This window comes from Brassica oleracea, chromosome C9 (assembly GCF_000695525.1).
Source record: "Brassica oleracea var. oleracea cultivar TO1000 chromosome C9, BOL, whole genome shotgun sequence".
Taxonomy (NCBI): domain Eukaryota; kingdom Viridiplantae; phylum Streptophyta; class Magnoliopsida; order Brassicales; family Brassicaceae; genus Brassica; species Brassica oleracea.
In genome coordinates this window covers 20612050-20633459 of record NC_027756.1, presented here as the reverse complement: position 1 = coordinate 20633459, position 21410 = coordinate 20612050, and the positions used below count along the sequence as shown (strand labels likewise).

The 21410-nt window shown below is 36.1% G+C and overlaps 4 protein-coding genes and 1 pseudogene across 5 annotated transcripts; 2 read left to right on the top strand and 3 right to left on the bottom strand.

Annotated features, from left to right (window-relative positions):
• Positions 1-2375: 2375 nt before the first annotated feature.
• On the bottom strand, positions 2376-4512 carry LOC106316853 (palmitoyl-protein thioesterase 1-like). Of its 2 annotated transcripts, none has more exons than XM_013754720.1 (7): positions 4317-4512; positions 4103-4229; positions 3890-4003; positions 3719-3784; positions 3603-3641; positions 2815-2937; positions 2376-2733 (listed from the first exon to the last, which is right to left on the bottom strand). In XM_013754720.1, exons 1-7 carry the CDS (start codon positions 4499-4501, stop codon positions 2440-2442), a joined length of 948 nt encoding a protein of 315 aa, XP_013610174.1. In that variant the 5' UTR covers positions 4502-4512; the 3' UTR covers positions 2376-2439. The 2 variants fall into 2 exon arrangements, with proteins under 2 accessions (XP_013610174.1, XP_013610175.1); XM_013754721.1 differs by having other exon boundaries at positions 4103-4224.
• A 1175-nt stretch (positions 4513-5687) lies between these two features.
• Positions 5688-7305, bottom strand: LOC106314530 (annotated as a pseudogene).
• A 188-nt stretch (positions 7306-7493) lies between these two features.
• On the top strand, positions 7494-8628 carry LOC106317064 (acanthoscurrin-2). Its single transcript, XM_013754923.1, has one exon. It carries the CDS (start codon positions 7946-7948, stop codon positions 8534-8536), a length of 591 nt encoding a protein of 196 aa, XP_013610377.1. The 5' UTR covers positions 7494-7945; the 3' UTR covers positions 8537-8628.
• Positions 8629-13051: 4423 nt separating this feature from the next.
• LOC106314529 (zinc finger MYM-type protein 1-like) lies at positions 13052-14914 on the top strand. The gene is made up of 3 exons (XM_013752392.1): positions 13052-13056; positions 13235-13593; positions 13764-14914. Exons 1-3 carry the CDS (start codon positions 13052-13054, stop codon positions 14912-14914), a joined length of 1515 nt encoding a protein of 504 aa, XP_013607846.1.
• Positions 14915-16581: 1667 nt separating this feature from the next.
• Positions 16582-17661, bottom strand: LOC106315831 (ethylene-responsive transcription factor 5-like; the record flags this gene model as incomplete). Its single annotated transcript, XM_013753658.1, is given in 1 exon segment — positions 16582-17661. A coding segment is annotated over 1 exon segment (891 nt). The 3' UTR covers positions 16582-16767.
• Positions 17662-21410: the final 3749 nt, after the last annotated feature.

Here is a 21410-nt window from a genome sequence, read left to right as displayed (position 1 = left end):
GTGAAAGAGAGAGACCAACACGCTGCCACAGTCCAGAACTCGACTCTGGAAGACGAAGCTCACCAATGAGACGCGGATGAAGTCTCAAGAACTCGCCAGACGCTGCCACATGCAACTCATAAGCTCGGGCGACAACACCGAGAGAAGAACCACCCCACACGTACCCACAACTGAGAACCAGCAGTAGGATCTCCAAGAGCAAAAAGAACAAGAATGACCATGAACTGAGACAATAACCCCAGCCAACAGATACATACCTTACAACAATAAACTGGAGGGGAGACAATGAAGAACCGCTGGGATTGTAACCTCTTCTGGACTCCACGCGCCATCATTCTCAAGGTCGAAACCCTAGATCCGGAAAAAACTGACAACAGCCACCAGCGATCCGAGCAAGCGGAAAAACAGGGTCGAAGCTGGTCCGAGCCCTAACCTCTCCTCCGCTATGGTACCGTCGAATCATCTGAAGGGGCTTCAGCAAGGAAGAAGAATCCCGACCACCCACATAGCCGACCCCAGCGACAGACCCTAACACCAATCGTCGCCGGCACACCAGATCTACTACTGAACACGTCATTCCCTCCATATCTAACGAGATTAAACAGGGGAGCTAAGGAGGCGAACGAGATCCAGAGCTAGGGCAAGGACTGAAGAAGGAGGGATGAGTCGATGAGGCAAATAAGGAAAAGACAAAAAGAGCCTCCGACGATGGTCTAAGGACCACCACCGCCGGAGCAAAGAGGTGAGCGGATTAGATCTAGGTTTTAGAGAGACGTTGGGGAAAATATTTTAGAGAGATGCTACTCCACCTGATCCGTCGTCGTTTTTTTCCCTCGTTCCAATTCTCAACCCACAAAGCTTTCATCTCCAGGGATATCAAATCAATCACAATTGGGTCTTAGGTTCTTCGTATGGGCCGGAACTCAATCCGGACACAGACACAGTCCTTACATGTACATCAAAGCTTGCGACTTTCTCAAGATTAAAGCAAACCCAGATCTGATCAAGGACGTTGTTGAAGGATACAATAAAGATGAATGATTTGTTAGTGTTGAGGATGATCGTTCTGTCTCTTTGTAACCAAGCGGGGACTCGCTGATGAGGAGGCTTTGTGGGCGTTGGCGGAAGTTTCCTGAGTTGTTTGTAGATAAGGGAGATTTTGGATATGGCTGAGAAGTTGATGAAAGAGATGGATTGTGTTGGTCTTTGTCCTCATGTGTTACTGGAGAATGGTGAGGATCTTTCTAAGTCGGTGGTGTTTCTCAGGGAGTTATGATTGTTGGAAAAGTATCACGATGGTTTCCTTGTGTATGAAGAAATCGAGAAGGTGGATGTGGTGGTGTTACACGTTTAATATCCCTCGTAAAGTGCAACAGCATAACAACATTTTGTATATTTAAACTCTGTAATCATCACGATGAAGGACAGGCAACATAGAGTTCATTTCAGTCAACGATAGAAACGGATGTACACTTGGTTCTTTTGCTTGGTCTGTCTGTGTGAACAGGGGCGTTCTTGGGAAGCTGCTAAGCTTGCGATGATGGTTGATAACAAAATGGGATTGAAAGGTTCTCTAGTTTTACACAATCATCAGTTAGATAAGCGTATGAAAATGATCGCATTCCTTATCAAAAGAAGATGAAACTGTAGCCAATGTGATTGATTCTGCTCTGAAAATCTCAATAAAAACCCCTTTGATCATTTCATCACAGGGAAAAATTGGTTCAAAGAATTTCTTTCTGTCAGAAGCTCGAAACCTTAGCTCTGTGAAATGGAAGGTCTGGCTCAACTAGTCTCTAGCCTTTATGGTTACTTCTCCTTAGATCATATCCTTATTGGATATCTGCACTTCTCTTTTGTTTTCTTGTGAGAGGAATAAGCATCATAAACACTTGTGCTTCGGTTCTTTGTTTGTATTCATTCTTCCACAAAATAAATCGATTAAGTTTTTGATAAAATGAATATATCTTCTTAACTTGTCACATGTTTTTCTAGTAGTGTAGTGTCTAGGATCACAATAAGAAAGTAAGCATCATACCATCACTACCTAGAGCTCTGTTTTATTCGTATCACCATCTCTTGAATGACTTGCAAGGTCCAGTTTGTGCTGTGATTTAAGCATGAGCCGTTACTTCTTCACTTGTCAGAAGATAAACAAAAAATAGAAAAGTTTTTTTCTTTATCAAAAAAAAAATGAAACTTGTGCGAGAAGCAATAATAGGTGTTTTCTAGGTTTCTATTTGCGTACTTGGTGGTGAATTGCCCTCTGGTTGTTAATATGCTCATTTGATTGATTGCTTATAAATCTGTTGACTATTTTTTTTTTTTTTTTTTTTTTAATAAAATACGATCAATCACATGCGTTTTCTCTCTAGGCACGTATCTATATTATACTCCATTGAATAAGAATTCTTGTTCTACACAATCGTCACTAAGCTTTTAAGGACGCAACGTCTCCTTCGTTTTGCGGTTGAATCTTTTTTGTTGAAAAGACGGATGATTTTGGAGATAAGGCACGACGTATTTGACAACATCGAGATCAGCCATTATGATGTGTGCACCCTTTACACTAACAAACTTCACTTTTCCAGCATCATCCAATGTTTTCAAACCAATCCAGTCTTCTGTATATAGCTTTGTCTGTTGGGCAGAGAGAAGTGGTTTGAATGCACCATCCCGATAAAACCCGAACCAAGATGAATCTTGTGGAACAATAACCTTATCGTCTTGAAACTGTTAAAACAAAACAGAATGGTCAAGAGAGGATTCATTCGAATTAATAAAAAAAGAGTATGGTATTTGAGGAGATGGAACCTTGACAAGAACCAAGTTGTGTAAACTGGTGAAACGCTCTTTGTAAGTGGAGTTTCTTTGGTTTGGTATCTCATTGTTAAGCTTAGGTAGATACTTAGACTTTTCTAGATACTTGTTTATTTCCTGAGAAAACCAATAAAACAAAGATTCTGTTAAAAATCTAATAAAAATATGCATATTCTTTTTTTTTTTTTGTAACACACATATTCTCATGGGTAATTATCTCAGATAAATATTTTTTTTAAAATTTTGTCACAAAAATAGGCTTCAAAAACTAAAATGACCAAAATACCATTTTTTATTTTGAAAATTTTAAATTTTTTAATTTTTTAAAATTTTAAATTCTATCCCCAAAACCCTACTCCTCAACTCTAAACCCTAAACCCTAAATTCTAAACTCCACCTTTTAACTCTAAATTATAATGTCTAGATTAATTAACGTTAATGGTATAAGCGTATATTTACTTCTTTTGATAAAACATTTAAGTCTATTTTGGTCATTTTTATTTTTAAGGTCTATATTTGTGACAAAAATATTTTTAGGTATATCCTAATGATTTCTCTATTCTTATTTTCTAAACTAATAAATTTTGAGAGTAGTGTATTTTGGTTTAGGAAAACTTCCCAAGGCAGAAAAATCGGAATTGTTAAGGATTACAAATACAGGTCTAAAAATTTGCAGATTATTATTCACATTATTAATTGAAAAATTGTCTCAATAAAAATTTTGTACAGTTTTGTAGCTTTGTTCAAGTTGAATTAGTATTTACAATATTGAGTTAACTTACAGTAGGGATTTTGAGATAATTACTAGGAGCAAGATGATTCTGCAGTCATTAAAAAGTTTAATTAATCATTACTTAAGAATTTTAATCCTGATATATAGAGGAAGATATATATTTACTTGAATGAAGTCGCTATAGATTTCTGACTTGATCAGCTTATCTGCTATTTCACACAATGATCCATTCTTTACCCCAAAAAAAAAAACAGAAATTTACTGTCACTGATTGAATAAAAATCAAATCATTGTAAAAGAGATTTAGAGATTAAAGGGAAAATAAGAAAAGCTTACACCACACAAAGGAACAGAGGAGATTCCAGCATGAGGACCTGCTAAAGATATATAGTTGAAAACAGGAGGTCCACCATGGCAGAACTCTATCAAGCCTCTAGCCACTAGATTCCCCTGTTTCACCGTTCATCATCATTATCATCCATAAAATTAAGAATGGCAACGATTAAAAACTGATTTTTCTTGGGGGTTTTTCAAGAAAGTATCAAGAACCTGAGATCTTCCAACAATGTTGTATCCTTTACGCAACTCTTTCATTTGTTTCACCTTCTCACACACTATTTCCGTTTGTTTCATAAGTGGCATGAACCATGAATCACGTTTTCCATTTCCAACTTCTCTGGATTCCATAGCAGTTGGATCAAACCAAAGTCGTAATCATAAGATAACAGCAAAGAAAGATAATAGAGTGTTATGTTGATTTTACATGCAATATCCAGGAGAGCCAGAGAGGTTAGTGAGAAGCTGCGTGAAGTTTGCTTCTTTACCCTGAGAACAAGAAGCTGCAATTCCATGAAGCACTATAAACGGAACTGAAACAGAGACTTGAACCAAGACTAAGAATACAAGCGCCACCGCAAGTCCAGACCGCTTCTTCCCCATAGAAAACATGAAAGTTGCGATTGGCGTTTATGTTTATGTTTTTGTTGTATCCAAGAACTTTTGAGATGGGAATATATAGGTGTAAACTAAAAGTCGAAAACCAGTTGACCATCTATTGCAATACACATGCCAGCAATGAATGTATTTACATTAGCTGGTATACACATGTATAAAAACAATAAGTGTATATCAAGTCAACATCACGTTTTAGTTCATGAGATCAGATATGTCGCATTCTACTTATATATAGAACTCATGCATTGTGTAATTATAAGATCCAAAAAAACTATACTACATTAAGTAGATCATAAAAACTTTTAACTAAACTTTATAATTTTGAGACCTTATAACAAACCTACAAAATGTGGAAATCTACAAATAAAACTTGTGGCTGAAATTAAATTACTGGTCATCCAAGGCCAGCATTTGACTAATATTAGCTACAGAATGTGAACGAGAATAAACCTTAGGATATAAGACAACATCTATGTCCATATCAAATCCATAAGCAAACAACTGTCTGAAATTATTTAGATTTTCCAATACTAATTACTAATTACACACAGAAATCAGCAGTGTGAACTCAGAGAAGATGATAGTTGCCTTGAGAAGAAACAAGAACACAATTTTGTCAACAAGTTCACACCATTATCTCTACACTGACTCACTACCATTGATTAATTTCTTATTACATTGTATATGTTGTTATTATATTGTCTTTGTACTATTGATGCTGGATCATACTGCATATATGTTACATATACTAGTGGAGGTATCTTCTATCGGGTATTATATGTGGAGTTGTATACAGATAAACCAGTGTGGTGGAATCTACTTACATTCATGCTGGATACTTCTCCTAAATGACAAGTCCTCAAGTTCCTCATGGACGTAACGCATTTGCAAGTTTTATCCAGCTCAGTTTTCGGATTTGATGATCTAGCTACTATATACATAACGTTGCATTGTATTTTCCCTTCAGAAATGGAATACGATGAAGATCATCCGGTCTGTGAAAAATGGAATCAACCAAAGAATGTTCATTAATGTTTGTGTGGGAATCGCAAATACAATATGAAATGGGACATGGATTTGGCAGAAGAGCTATTACTATCTTTAGTATTTACTATACTTGAGAGAATGTTCGTTTTTTTTTTGAACAGAATGTTCAAATAACAAGATACATTACATGGGAATAAGTATATCTACACAACATCTAACCACTTAACTTTTGATTCGGTACGATTATTAATAAAAATCGGCTGTACAATTGGAGTGTGAAGGATCATCATCATGAACAACGTTGTAGTAGAGAGAAGGCCTGCCATCAAAAGTAGAGACAATTCTATTAGGAGAAAGACCACAGTAACAATGTTTCAATCTTGCTTCACAGATTTCAATCACTCACTTAAACATTTTGTCTCCTTTTATCATCTGGTGCTCCACAAACTCCACCAGTGGCATCCACTGGAAAACACAAAAGCAGTCACCTATCACTTGGGATGAAGAACGAATGATCCTGTTTTTAATGTTATATTTGTGATCTGACTGCAAGAATCTAATACCTTTGCGGGTTTGATCTCAAGATTGTCGATGATGATCTTATGAGAAAGTGGCTTCAACATAGAGATGAAGAAGAGATCAGATTTCTAAAACGCAACGTTGTGTGCATGTCTGAGAGCTATAACCCCTAGAAACGCTCTATCTACCTAAAGAACACAACATCGATACATGGTTATTATCTTGCGGATTTTTAAGTCTAAAATTAAGATTTATACTAATGATTTTTTTAATTTAATTGCCCCTGTTTCTTCCTTGACTTCTCTTACAGCGCCAGAGAAAATCTCTTATAATTCATATTTTCATTAAAAAATCCCGTTGGTAATTTCCATAGTCCTGTATTCGACGAAGTACAAATGCTTTTCTTGCACAACAAGCACCTAACGATATCACAGATTTCAAAATAATATATATTTGATACCTCTTTATATTGGTTCAAGACAAGGCCTTCCAAGACCAACTTGATGTGAAAGCATTTGCATGAAGCATACAAGGCTCCTCCTCTAGTATCCAATAAGTTAGCATCACATATCCTTTCTCTGCATGATGATCAAATCCTTCCTGCACAATCCCAATTTTTTTAATTAACGTAAATATCAAACAAAAACTCTCTGATTAATCACAGAGAAGACATTCACAGGTAATTGGAACTAATTCTGATTTTTTCACAGGTAACTTCAACCAAATTTCCTTCTTTCCCTACAAATTTTTTTTTGACAAATTGATTAAAGAAAATGACTTTATGAATATGGCTTTAAATTTCCTTGGTTTTTAGTTTGCCTTTGTTCTCCAATTCGAGAGAGAGTTTCGAAGCATTGAAGCGAAAGCGTTAGGGTTTGATGGTAATTTTCCATGATCAACTCCTACTCCACGATACTCATCACATGAGTATCAAGTAATAATCTTTCTTTAGCATAACTGAGTAAATTTTTGTTCCTTATGTTAAGTCCATCCATCTTATAGCCTGAATCTGTTGCAGCAAGCTTTCTCCATAAACAAATTGGCTCTTTGTGTAGGAAATACTTGACGATATTGCCCTTGAACCTTCAACTTCTCATCCAAGAAAAATTAAACTTATTAAAAAAAAAATAACTATTGAAGGTAGATTCTTGTGAAGAGGAAGTGATATAACGGGTATTAATTTACCTTTGGAGGAGCAGAACTTTGGAGATATGGTAACATCACAAAATGGTTGTTCGAAACTTTGCATAATTTCAACCGAATAAAGTGATTAGATGATGAGCTCTTTTTTGTTGTGTTTATCTCACCCTTTGAAGGCTTTGGACGATATTTGGTAAGATTAGGAGAATCCGATTCCAACGATGAACCTCGTGATTGAGCCAACATCATGAGCCAATGTCATGCACAACTCGCAGGAACATCAGAATATACGTGTCACCATTAGCACATGCAGATAGTAACTATGGAAGCTACATAGTTTAATAGTTAGTTTTCGTCTTTTGCCATAAGGATTTACAATATATTGATTAAAAGTACGTAGTCCCGCCAAACTTGGTACGTGGCTACCTGAAATCGTACGTGTTGCTCCAGACTTGAAGTAAGCTTACAGGCTAAATTTCGAACTGACAAGTAAGACGCTATGGTCATGATGTGCCCTCAGGATTTTTCACCGCTTGGTTCTTCTTTAGTATATCGTTTCTTAATTGCTTGTTCGTTAAGGATACGGTGCAACTATAAATACGAAGACGCTGGGTGTGTAATTTTGCATGCGGCAAAACATTGAAGATCATGAATACAAGAGCTTTTGTAGTGTGGTGTGTTTTGTTAGCGGCTGTTTTAGCCGCCACAGCTGTTGCTTCCGTCGATGACGCAAAACAAGGTTAGAGTCGTACACAATTGGCTCATTTTCTTCTTTATGCGTATCAATATGATATGTTTGACGGGTTTTTTTTCTCACATTATAAAGCTGGTGCAAACCAAGTAGACGAGTTAAAGTCATCATGTAAGTACGGGAACTGTGAACATGGTGGAGAGATTTCTTTCGAAGAAGCACATAACGCTAAGAATGAGCTCAACCAAGGAATAGGTGGTTTCGATGAAGTCATTGGCGGGAAAGAGGATGAATCCAAATACAACCAAGGCGGACAAAAGGGAGGCGGTGGAGGTGGCCAAGGAGGACAGAAGGGCCGCGGAGGAGGTGGCCAAGGAGGACAGAAGGGAGGTGGAGGAGGTGGCCAAGGAGGACAGAAGGGAGGCGGTGGTGGTGGCCAAGGAGGACACAAGAGAGGCGGTGGTAGTGGCCAAGGAGGACAGGGTGGACACAAAGGAGGAGGCGGGGGTGGTGGCCAGGGAGGACGCAAAGGAGGAGGCGGCGGCGGTGGCCAGGGAGGACACAAAGGAGGAGGCGGCGGTGGTGGCCAGGGAGGACACAAAGGAGGAGGCGGAGGGGGTCACGGACAAGGAGGTAGGGGCAGCGGAGGAGGTGGAGGTGGTAGTGGACGAGGAGGCGACGGCGGAATGTAGATCTATCTGCCAATAAATAGGAAGTGTTTTTATCTTGGAGCGCAAGGTATTATGTATCTTAAACAACAATAAAGTTATATGTAACAGTGTGCACAACCTCACTTCGCCGAGTGTCTATATAACCACTATATTATTTATCCGCTACAACATCACTTCACTATCGATTCTAATAGGAAGAAAAAAAAATAAAGCAGAAAAAGTAACAAAAGCATGGACACTACCAAAGACTTCTAGTCAAAGCGAATTTATGCCGAGTAAGACTGAAGAGGTATCAAAGAATGTCCAAGAATTGCAGCAAAAACAACGTAATTATGAACATATAGAAAAACCATGTGACCAAAAGAATATAGAAAAACCATGCTTGGAGTAGCGAATGAGGAATACAAAATTCGGGCAGAATAGTATGTCTTAAGATCCTCTAAGTAACATAAACATAGGTTGTCAATTTAAAACCAAACTAGGTAGCGCTGTGATCCTCTAAGTAACATAAACATTAGTTTCTTTATTTTTTTAATAAGGAGAGATTAATCTGTTTAATCTGGATATCGGTTCGGTTTTAGGTTGTTTTTTTGTTTTTAATCTCCTAAAATATAACCATCATTTTCAATAAATATTTATTTGGTTTGTTCGGTTAAAATATTTGATTTTTTGGTTTTTTTTCCTGTGATAATCAAAAATTACTATTATTTGTTTATTTTCATGTTATAAATCTTACATAGTCGTGATGTCGAAACAATGATTTCATATTATAGTTTCTAAATGGATAATAGTTTAAAAAAAAAAAAAATCATTTTACTACAATTTGGTCGATAGTGAAAGAAGCATTAAGAAAAAAAATATTTTAACTTCCAAAAAAATTAGATGTTTCAGTTGTGGTAAATACTTAGTTATAAGGTGCTCACGTCCATCTGCACATGTATATGTATGTAAAAGTATATAAAGATGGTTGATAAATATATAAAGATACTGTTAATTAATATAGCTGACATTTTTTCAAAATAATACATGAAAAATAAAATTCTTAAAATGAAATTATTTAAAAACAAAAATATTGTAAAATTTATATAAACTATAATATATAACTTATATACAATTCTTTAAATATATGTATATATATGCATATAACAGATCAAATTGGATATCCGTTCCTATCAATATTGATATTTGTGATTTACTTTTTTTACGGATATTGCATTTTAGTATTTGACTTGCTTCGTAGAGTAACGGATATTCAGATTTTTCTGTTCGAATCAAAATGATAACGAATCGAATCAAAATTTATGAATAATTTGTCTAGCTCTATTCGTAAACAGTAAAAATAACGTAAAGAAGAATCATACATGTGAGTTTTATATTAAAAAACGTAAAGTACATAGTGTAAACATATTTATGTAGAATTTGAGTGAAAAATTTTCTATACGTGACAAATATCCATTTTAGTATGTACACATTTATTACAGTGATTCTATACAGTTCGCATTTATTACCATCCTTCTCTTTTACTCTATAGGGATTGTCAATTAGCTATCTGTAGATGGTCCTACAACTTTTATACCCGCCATCTGACATTTGAAGTGAGCTTACTTTGATTGTTTGTGATAAAGCATATGATTACTAATTGGTTCTTTAATTTACGGTATATTTGTACAACAAATTTACAAAAAGAAAAAAAAAACTATTAAATTTATAACTAATATTATGTAAAGTTAAAATACCTGTTACGTGGCAACCCCAGATCCTTCATGTTGGCTCATGATACGGGGTCTTCTCTCTCTCGACTCTTTCAAATCTTTCAGACAAATAGAAAGAGAGCAAATATTTCATCATTTTTCTGGAGATTTTTCCGGCGCTTTATTTACCCAGCGTTGTGGACGGTTTTTTGGCTCTGACGGTTCTCATGTTCTCTTGGTGATGTTCTCTTGGTGCTGATGTTTGGCTTTTGGCTCCGGTGAATCACATCTCTTCGTGGTGATTCATTGGCACTTGGTTTGGTTTCGGCGATGTCGATCAAAGTGTCTCTTCTAGTGGCGTCTATTAGACAAGATTAGATGAGATAACTATCTGCGTTCACCTAGATACGAGAGTATATTCCTGTGATCTCTCAACTACTTTGTACTATATATTGTCAATGATATACACCGTACTATTCGAGGGAAATACATCTACTTTCATCTTATACTTTCATCTGATACCATGTTAAGCTAGATGGGCTTCCAACCTAAAACCAATTGGTGATAAGTGGAGTGACCCATCCATCTTATATATTACTAAGGATCTCTTCCAATATCCGATGTGGAACATTTATCCCTAATACGCCCCTTCGAGATGATGGCTCTTTGAGCGTCAATCTCGGAATGTTCGAACAAGGATCGATGGGCCGAATTTGGGCTGGATCGATAACGGATCGGATTGGACTGCATGGATCGGGCTCTAATACCATGTTAAGCTAGATTGGTTTTAGGTTGGAAGCTCATCTAGCTTAACATGGTATCAGAGCCCGATCCATGCAGTCCAATCCGATCCATTATCAATCCAGCCTAAATTCGGCCCATCGATCCTTGCTCGAACATTCCGAGATTGACGCTCAAAGAGCCATCATCTCGAGGGGGCGTATTAGGGATAAATGTCTCACATCGGATATTAGAAGGGATCCTTAGTAATATATACGAACCTTCTCGCGCACGAAGTGTATATCAATCTCTATGTGCTTAGTCCGTTGGTGCTAGACCGGATTTGTAGAGAGGTAGACAGCGCCACATTGTCGCAATATACGACGGTTGCTTGTGTAAGAGGTATTCCCATCTCAAGTAAGAGATTTCGTAGGCAGCAAGCTTCAGGTCCAGTCTTGGCGTGCGCGAACCCACGCTCCAACTGCGGGAGGGTATTATACAAGATAAGATGAGATAACTATCTGCGTATAGTTAAGATATTATTCTCCTATATTCTTGAAGATACGAGAGTATATTCTTGTGATCTCTCAACTACTTTGTACTATATATTGTCAATGATATACACGGTACTCTTCGAGGGAAATACATATACTTTCAGCGTCGTCTGGCTCTTCTCCGAGTTAGCTCGGTTTCTTTCTGATCTTCGCGTCGTTTATTTTCGTTTATTTGTATTTTAGTTTTGAAGCATGCAATTGGATCTCTACAAAGTGAAGATCAATTGGCTAGGGGTTTGGTTCTTTTACTTTTTCTCTTTTTGGTTTTATTCTCGGTTTCGACGGATATAGTCCAGACTCCAGAGGCGAACCTATGTTAGTCAATGGGGTGTCAGGTGACACACCTTTTATTTTTTTAAAAATTAATATATACACATTCAGTAATATTGAACGATTGAATCACGTTTAATATAGTTTTGACCCCTGTTCGGAAACGCGCTAGACGCTAGTCGGGCGGTCGGGTTGGGCCTAGCGCCTAAAAAGAAAATCGGAGATTAATCGGAAATTATGCGGGGCGGAATTTTTAGACTGTTTACTATATTATAAAACATGTTAATCTTTAATTGTGTATAACATTAATACATTTTCATGTTTAAAATTGTATAAAACACACAAATAGAATATACAAACTTAATATAGTGTAATTTTTTTATCAAAATTATGAATATAAATGATATTTATAAAATTTTAGATAAAATAAATAAATAAAAATATTATTAAAAATAAAAATAAAATAAAAAAATAGATTAGACGGCTGCCTAGGCGGTTAGGCGGCCGCCTAAGCGGCTAGGCGGTTATTTAGGCGGTCTAGGCGGAAAAAAATCGGATATCCAATTTTTTTAACCGATTTGGCATAAATCGGAGCGGAAGAGTGACGCGTAGCGCCCAGGCGGCCGCCTAGCCTAGGCGGCCGATTTTTAGAACTGGGGCTTTGACACACCTTTGATCTTTAAACCCACTAACTCTCTTAGTATTAATTATAGAAAATTCTACTACAAGCCCAATAACTAACCCACGTATTTTACAAGTATATTTAACTAATAATTAAAGCCCAAATAAAATTAGGTTAGAAAATTGTACCTTTTACTAGTTATCGAAAACGTTTGCCATCTTCTTTAAGAAAATATCAAGCAAACCAGACTATCAATCGCCATCAAAACAGGCAAGCCTCTTTTGATCTTTAAAAACAAAATCTAATTCGCTTTTAGTGATCTAGTTATCCAACTAATTTATTTTAGTAGTAATATTTTCTACTTTATAATTAGACGAAGTTTTGAATATTGTATAGGTTATAAGTTTTTCTTAATACGTAACTTTTTGAATGTTGTATATTATTCAATTATTAATTATATTATATTTTGCATACTTCAATTGATTTTTTAACAGTTGGTTTGTCATTTTTTTCAGTTGAAGATATGGAGAAATTTTTGATAAATTTGAAAAGAAAAGCTCCATCATCACCTCCATCATCATCTCTATCATCATAAGTGATTTAGATAATTTAGATAATCTACCATGGGATCCTTCTGCTGATCGGAAAAAAATATCAGAATATAATGCGAATCAAACGAATGAGGTAATCCAAAAATATTTTATGAGAGGTCTTTATCAACCTCATGGTCATATTTTCAAACAATCAATGATAGGAGGCGTGCTAAGACGCCTTAATCCTGCTTGGTTTGATCAGTTTCTAAATTGGTTAGAATAAAGTGTGAAGAAAGATGCAGCTTTTGTCTATATTGTTACTTGTTCAGAAACAATGCTGGTAAAAGTGGAAGAAATGATGCATGGACCATTGACGATTTTTCTAGCTGGAATAAAGCTAAAAATATTTCAGAAAATGTAGGAGCTGTTAACAGTTTTCACAACAATGCAGCAATGAAGTGTGAAAACTTGATGAAGCAAGGACAGTCTATCAAGCATTCTTTGCATAAACAAGATGATATCATGAAAAATAAGTATCGCATTCGATTAAATGCTTCCATTGATGCTTCAAGATTTTTGTTGCGCCAAGGGTTACCTTTTCGTGGGCATGAAGAGAAAGAAGAAACTGGTAATAATGGTAACTTTGTTGAACTCTTGAAATACACTGTCGAGCAAAATGAAGATGTGAGTAAGGTTGTTTTAAGAAATGCTCCTGGAAACAATCAGATGACTTCTCCAAAGATTCAAAAAGATATTGTCCATTGTTTTGGGAGGAACTAATCAAAAGCATTATTGGTGAAATTGATCATGATGTATTTGGTTTGTTGGTGGATGAGTCTGCTGATGTTTCTTATAAAGAACAAATGGCAGTTGTGTTTTGGTATGTGGAAAAGAGTAGGATAGTCAAAGAGAGATTCATAAGTCTTACTCATGTAAGTGATACATCTTCATCATCTTTGAAATCTGCAATTGATTCTTTGTTTTCTAAGTATGGATTAAGCATTACGAAGGTGATAGGGCAAGGTTATGATGATGCAAGTAACATGAAGGGTGAGTTCAATGGGCTAAGGTCATTAATCTCAAAGGAAAGCACATCAACATATTATGTTCATTGCTTTGTTCTTCAGCTTCAATTAGTTGTTGTGGCAGTTGCCAAAAAGCATTTTGTTGTTGGAGGCTTCTTTGATATGATTTCTCTGCTGTTGAATGTGGTGGGAACTTCATGTAAAAGGAAGGATGCGCTTAGAGAGAGTCACAAAGAAATGACTGAGAAAGAAGTTAATGATGGTGAACACAAAACTGGAAAAGGGTTAAATCAAGATGTTTCTGTTCAAAGACCAGGGATGACTCGTTGGGGCTCTCACTATAGAACTTTGCTGCGTGTGGTTGAGTGTTTTTCTTATATCGTTCAAGTGCTTGAATGTGTTCAGAAGGATGGCGCAGATGACTCAAAAAGACGTCAAACATATGGTCTCCTCAGTTATGTGGATAACTTTGATTTTGTGTTCTATTTGCAAGTGGTGGTTCACTTTTTAGGAGTCACAAATATTTTATCATTGGCCCTTGAAAACAAAGATCAAGATATTTTGAATGCAATGTCCATAGTAGCATCAACGAAAAGACAGTTGCAGAAGTTTAGAGATGATGGATGGAATTCTCTTATGCTTAAAGTTTCTTCTTTCTCTAAGAAACATAGTATTGAAGAGCTTGATATGAAGGAAGATTTCCTTGACACAAGAAGGCGAAGGAAAAAAACAGGAGTCATAAATGAACATCACTATAAGGTTAAATGCTTATATGCAATTTTGGATTTGCAGCTCCAAGAGTTCTACGACCGCTTTAATGAGGTGAACATTGAACTACTTATTTGTGCTGCTTCTTTATCTCCCATCGATTCGTTCTCTCAGTTTGACCATTCAAAACTGATGAGATTATCGACTTTCTACCCATCTGACTTTAGTCAAGGAGAATGCATGTCTCAATATAGACATCGAATGTTTTCATTATAGTCAGGGTCAATGTGAGTTTTCAGGTGGTGGAAATCCGACGGCAAAAGTCTCATATTGTGTTTTTTTTACTTAAGTCAGTTCTCCTTTTTTTGAGATCATGTTTCGGTGTTTCTGGTGGATCAACGAAAAGTTGTCCCGGCGGCGATTTTCAAGCGGTGATGACGGTGGTCGATCGCTGCGACACGTGTCTCCTTCGCTGAGGTTCTTACACGTGTCCCGCACTTGCTAGTATTTGTATTGTCGTGTCATTTCCGAATCCTTTTGACATTTTTTGTTTATGGACCCAGTTGGATCTTTGCATTTTTTTCTGCCTTTGGGTATCATTGTAAAGGGACTTGATTTTGTAATTTATTCTCAGATGACAAAAAAAAACCTAAAGCCCATGAGAGCAAGTAATGAGATAGTGTATAAATATATATATTCCAAGACCCAACAAAATTCTTAGGTTGAACTAGGAATAAATCAAAACAAAAAAGACAAAAGTTTTTCGCTAATTAGATTCAAATCTAAAATGTACGTAGAGGTTTCGTCTTGCAAGATATATTTTTCAGGATACATAGCTTCACTTTTGTAATGTAATTTGCTAATTAAATTCTTTTAGAACCGGGGCTCTCTCTCTTAATTCTCCCTGTATCTTTCAGAGAGCGTCCGACTCGGTGGTCGTCCGGCGGTTGTGGCCGGCGATATGTCCCCTCTGTAGGGGATGAGGTTCCGACATCTGTTGCTTAGTTAGAACAGACTGGTCGGCTTTTGGCTCCGGTGGTAGGCGTTCTTCTCTGGCGTTCTCACTGGCTCTTAGCTCCGGCGTCTCACTTACTTCTCGGTGATGACGACGGCCTCTCTCCAGGATCCTTTCCCGGTCTGGTTCGATCTCTGACGTCTCGACTTCCGCTGCGCAGTCGCCTTTGTTCCAATTTCCGATTGATCTTTCCTTCTTTCGGGTAGAGTTGTTGCATTTTTAAGCTTCCTTCTATCATCAAGGGTGCCTGGTGATTCTTGCAGGAAAATCGTTATTGGAAGTGTGGTTGTCGATTGATGAAGCAGAGATCTTTTGGCATGGACTTTGACGTCTTTGGTGGCTCCGTTTTTCGGATCTGTTCTCGGCTTGGGCCGATTTGATGCGATCTAGTTAGTCAGGCTCCGGCGTTTTAGCCTTTGTTGGTGTGGCCTCTTAATTGCTAAAGTCTTCCGACGGCTTCTTCTCATTTATGTCCTGCTCCGTTGTGTTCCGGTGGACTGTCGGTGAACTGCTTCGGTGACGATTTTTCGGTCGTCTTGGTGACGGGTGTCGATTGTGCTTCCACGTGCCTCTCCATCTCTTTTCCGTAAGACGCGTGTTGAGGTTGATTCGACCTCCGTTTCTCCCTTGTGCTATTTTTTGCCGTTGGGCCCTCTTAGGTCTCTTTTATTTTCTTGTTTTCCGTGTGGATGAGTTTTTTGGCCTTTTGTATTGTATAGCTTGGGTTTTAGCCTCTGTAATATTATTAGATGACAAAAAAAAATATGTAATTTGCTAATTACGCATAGGTCTACGCACGTGCGACTGCGAGGTTGACCAGCTCATATAATCATGGTCATGCATTAATTGTGTCTAACAACTCTTATGTATCCAGGTCAATGGCATTAAATGATAGTGTTGAATTATTCTGATTTCTTCTAGGATGAAATAACACACAAACCGATTCTCCGATCTTCATTAAATAAAATAACGTAGTAGTATGAAAAAAATGTACAAATAGAAATAAGTCAAAAATATAAACACCTGTATCGACGTATATGCCTTTTAAATCTCATGCACCAACGTGTACTATTTTTTCCACATCAGCATATACACCGCCGACACTAGAAAAAAATCAAGCAACGGTCAACTCCGAATAACTAAACGATGGACGAGGAGATAACGGCGATAGAAGCGGAAAGTTCAGAAACCCCGTTAAGTCCCAGTCGTACAACTCCGTCAAGTCTGACTCTACGAACGGGAAAGTCTCCTTGCCGTTAACGTTCTGTTCCGTCTTCAACACTTTCTCTACCACAGTCACATCCTCTAGTTCGTCGTGTCTCTTTCGTTTCTTCTCGCCGTCGGCGTTGGAGCGTGTCTTCCACTTCCCGACCTCGAGAGGGAAATTCAGAATGGCCTTCGATCCTCGAAGTCTAAACGCTGCTTGGTCGTAAGCTCTAGCCGCTTCAATCGCGGTATCGAACGTCCCGAGCCAAATGCGAGATCCGCGTTTATTCGGGTCTCGGATCTCCGCAGCGAATTTCCCCCAGGGTCTTTGTCTCACTCCTCTGTAATGCTTCTTCTCTTCAGCGATTGCTTGCTTCGGTTTAGTAACTTCCGGTTGGGGATCAAATTGAATCCATTCGGTTTTGGTTGGTACGGAGATCTTCAACGGCGGTTTTCGGTTCGATTGAGTTTTAATCTCCGGTTCGAATTGATTTCCGGTTTGGTAAGATGGTTTAAAATCGAAATCAGAGAGAGAAACCTCCGAGTCGAATTCAAATGGACTAGAAATCAAATCTACGAATCTCGGCGTCGAGAGATCGATGATTTCAGGTTTATTCTCGAACTCAGAGAATTCAATTGGAGCTGCTGGTGATCCGAAGATCGTAGGAGAAGAATCGGAGCTAGATTCCGTTGCAGCTGATTCGTGTATCATCCATCGATCTGTAGCCACTGGAGAGAGCTCGTCGAGTAGATGCTTCTCAATGAACCTAAGTGCAGAAGCTTCGCTAGGATTGGCCATTGATTTTTTTTTTTTAATAAATATTCAAATTTTGGGTTAAGATTAAAATCTTGAGACCAAAGGAAAAGAGAGAAGGAAGAGGAAGATGATTTGAGTAGAGAAGGGAGTGGAAACATGTATATATACTATTCACGAGTACCACTTGGGGTTTACCATTTCTTTGTCTTCAAGTAGACTTTTTCAATTTATGCTTCTTATTTAATTTTAAATAAATTAAACGAGAAGGGCCATGGGAACCATCCTTTATTATTGTCTTTTTTTTTTTTGAAAATACTATATAATATACTATAATGAGAGGTAAGGTGTAAAAGAGAGCACCACTTGATGGCGTGTTTCGTGGACTTTGAGCCGTTGGATTAGATTATTCATCTAGTCGACATTGTGGTTCTCCTGTTTTGTACTGGCTACATGTTCCTATCCGATTTACGCATTACGAACCATTTTGATCATGTTCATCACTGGATATTTTGGTGACGCATTCACACATCGATGTTCATGTGTGTCAATTCGATTTTTACCTAACCGGAGTTGGCTGTGGAAAGAAACCCGTATCGTTCGTAATGGCTTATATAACTTTATATTGCTTCCAGAAGTTTTTCTTCTTCTTTTTGGCTAAAATGCTTCTAGAAGTTGCAATCAATTTCTTAAGACTTTCTCGACAATCCGGTCCACACTATGTTGAATTTCTGTCGAACAATCATATCATTAGTTATTCATTTTCCAACTATCCAAAAAATACAAAGAACTGGAAAAATGAAGGTTTTTTTTTTCTTTGTTATTCAATTATTCACTTTAATAGAGTAATGATTCTAATTTCTGCTTTAAAATCTAGTGATATTGAATATGATATTTATAAATCTAATTTAAAATCTAGTATTATTCAATGAATGATTTAAATCCAGTTTTTAAAATTCACTGTTACTCAATTTCAAAAGATTTAAAAGTTTTTTGTATTTAAAATTGATTTCAAATCATTTGTGGTGGATTTTTATGAACAAATGATTGAAATAAAAATCCAAAGTATACTATAGAGATTTTAGAATTCATCAACTAAAAACTATATTTAAATTGAAAATTTTAATTGATTACAAAAACTGACAATATATTTTAAATCACTGATTGAATAACACCATAAAGTTCTGAGAATGAAGTTAATGGTATGCTTTTTATTTTGCATGGGAGTTCATAGGATTAGCCTCCATCTTTGTTAACTATCTCACATCTATTGATCATTCCTCCAGATTCCTAAACTATCCATCATAATTAATCGTGCATAATATTGCACTATCACCAAATTACATTTGAGCTAATCTTAATCTTCTGTCTTCCATAGTCTGCTGTACTCACTCTAGATGTAATGTTAATTGCAAACTTACTCGGTTAAGAATTCATGCACATCAATTTCACACAACGTTAGTTGTTATCAATCAAGAACAACATCAACCGGCTAATTCTTATCAAAATAACTTGTTTTGTAACAAATACTATATTCTCATATACGCGTATATGTACATTAGTGAACATTGTAATATCAAACTAGAAGAATTTTCGTGGTAAACGCTATCAAATATAACCGAAGTGATATTGGAAAGCATCTATTCTATTACAAACGAGTGAAGTGAAGTATACAAAATAATATTTGTCAATTTTTAAGTGTTTTTTTTTACAAATTTTTATTCATTTTTAACTAATTATAATCACTTTATTTATCGTCCTTTTAATTAATTCAACATCATTTATTTATTTATTTTGCTAAAAAAAGATTAACCCCGGATCTATTAAAGACACAGAACTAACTCACGGGTGGAAGGTGCAGCCCACGGATAGATCTTCTTCCGACTATTCAAATTGGCCGAAATGCAGTAGCCCATATACGTGTAGGTGACCAGGAAAATGTGACATAGTTTCGCATTGTAGGTGGATTGAACCTGAAATGTGGTGACATTACAACCCCTTCCCCTTACAACTTGACCATAAGCTCCCGGTCAATTCAACATCATTTTATTACAAAGTATAAAATAGAATTTACATATTTTAAGTACTTTATCACATTTTTTTTTGTTTTTTCACACTTCTTAACTACTTCATTATTTGTATTTACTATAGTAATTCGACATCATTTATTTAACATATTAACCATAATAATTTTACAAGTTTGAATGAAATTGATTAATTCGTAACAAGAATTCAAACCAGTTAACAAAGAATTTTTTATTTGTTTATAAATTCAGTTAGATATGGACATCCATATTCTCATTCAAATATGAATCATTTTTTTAGATATCGAATTTTTTGAGTTTTAAAATTAAACTCTATTCAAATATTATAAATTTTTGGACGTAATTCGAGTAAGATCCTTCTGGATTCAGATAGGTTCGTAGAAACCTAAAAATATTTAAATATCATATATGTTTAAAAAGATTATTAAACAATTTATTAAAGAAAAAGTAAAAAAAAAAGTTCTAGTTAAATCATTATTTTCCAACCATTACTAATAAAGGTTATGATTAAATTTATGCATGGAGGGTGAAATAAGCAGGTCAAGACTGACAGAGTCAAGTCAAGTGAAGTCAATGCATGCGGCCTTTTATTTGTGGATAATACAACTTTAGTACTATGATATTGACTGGATCTGCGTCATCGCCTCAACTGCTTCAATCAATTTTTTTTTGTCTCTTACATGCATACTTCATCAACGAGTCTCTAGAAAGCCATGTTTTTACCGGAAACTACCCAGCCCTGATCTCTCTTTAACTCAATGATTAGAAACATTAATCTAATCATTCTTTTTTTTGGAACAAACGACACAACAATAACTTTTTGGTAGAGTTATTCAATAATGTATTTTAATAGAGTTTAATATCTAAACATAATTCATTGTTATTCGAATGATGATTATAAATTCTATTTTAAAATTAGTATTATTCAATGAATGATTTAAATCCATTTTCTAAAAGTCTATTGTTATTTAACTTTTAAAGATTTTTTTTTTTTGTATTTTGGATTGATTTCAAATCATTTTTCATGGAGTCTCTCATGAATAAATGATTGAACTCAAAATCTAACATATACTGCAAAGATTGTAGAATCCATCACCTTAAACTATTTTAAAATTTTAAAGTCTGATATATTATAAAACGTTAATAATTGATTTTAAATCACTAATTGCAATTAACATGTATAAATGAATACTAATAACTAGGGGACATACGCTACGAGAACGGGGTTCCCTCTATAATTTAGTTTTCTTTAAGTGATCATCTTAAAATTAGCTCGAGTCCATTAAAGTTTTCCGACTAGTTCAAGATTTAGGTTGTAACTGGATCAATAAAATTTGGATTTGGAATAAGTGGAATGGATCATTCCATTTGATTCCAAAAAAATAACACCAGTTATACCCCCGATTAAATGTTGTCCTAGATCCGCCCGTGCCAATAACATGCCGTGAATTTTCAGATCAAAATCGTTTAACAGTAAAATTGTTAAGATTTGAGAGAAGATTTGTGAGAATGTGTTGTTTATTTCTTATTGCTTACACCACTATATATAGTGGTTCATACAAGGTGAAGTTAAAGGGAGAATCGATTACAAAGATACTCTACATAATGACATGGTCAAACTCATAAAGACATAAGGTTGAATGAGTCTTCCATGTGGCTGGATGTAAATCCCCAATGGACTCTAGTCTTGAACTTGTATGGTCTATGTTATGGACCATCCACTTCATGATTCATAACACTCCCCCTTGGATG

Coding starts and splice junctions, on each gene's coding strand:
- LOC106316853 (XM_013754720.1), bottom strand. CDS start 4,501: ATGTTTTCTATGGGGAAGAAGCGGTCTGGACTTGCGGTGGCGCTTGTA. Junction 4,230..4,316: donor GGCTCTCCTGGATATTGCAT/GTAAAATCAACA, acceptor TATGGAATCCAG/AGAAGTTGGAAATGGAAAAC. Junction 2,938..3,602: donor ATTATCTCAAAATCCCTACT/GTAAGTTAACTC, acceptor TGGTTTTCTCAG/GAAATAAACAAGTATCTAGA.
- LOC106317064 (XM_013754923.1), top strand. CDS start 7,946: ATGTTTGACGGGTTTTTTTTCTCACATTATAAAGCTGGTGCAAACCAA.
- LOC106314529 (XM_013752392.1), top strand. Junction 13,594..13,763: donor CGAGCAAAATGAAGATGTGA/GTAAGGTTGTTT, acceptor TTTCTTATAAAG/AACAAATGGCAGTTGTGTTT.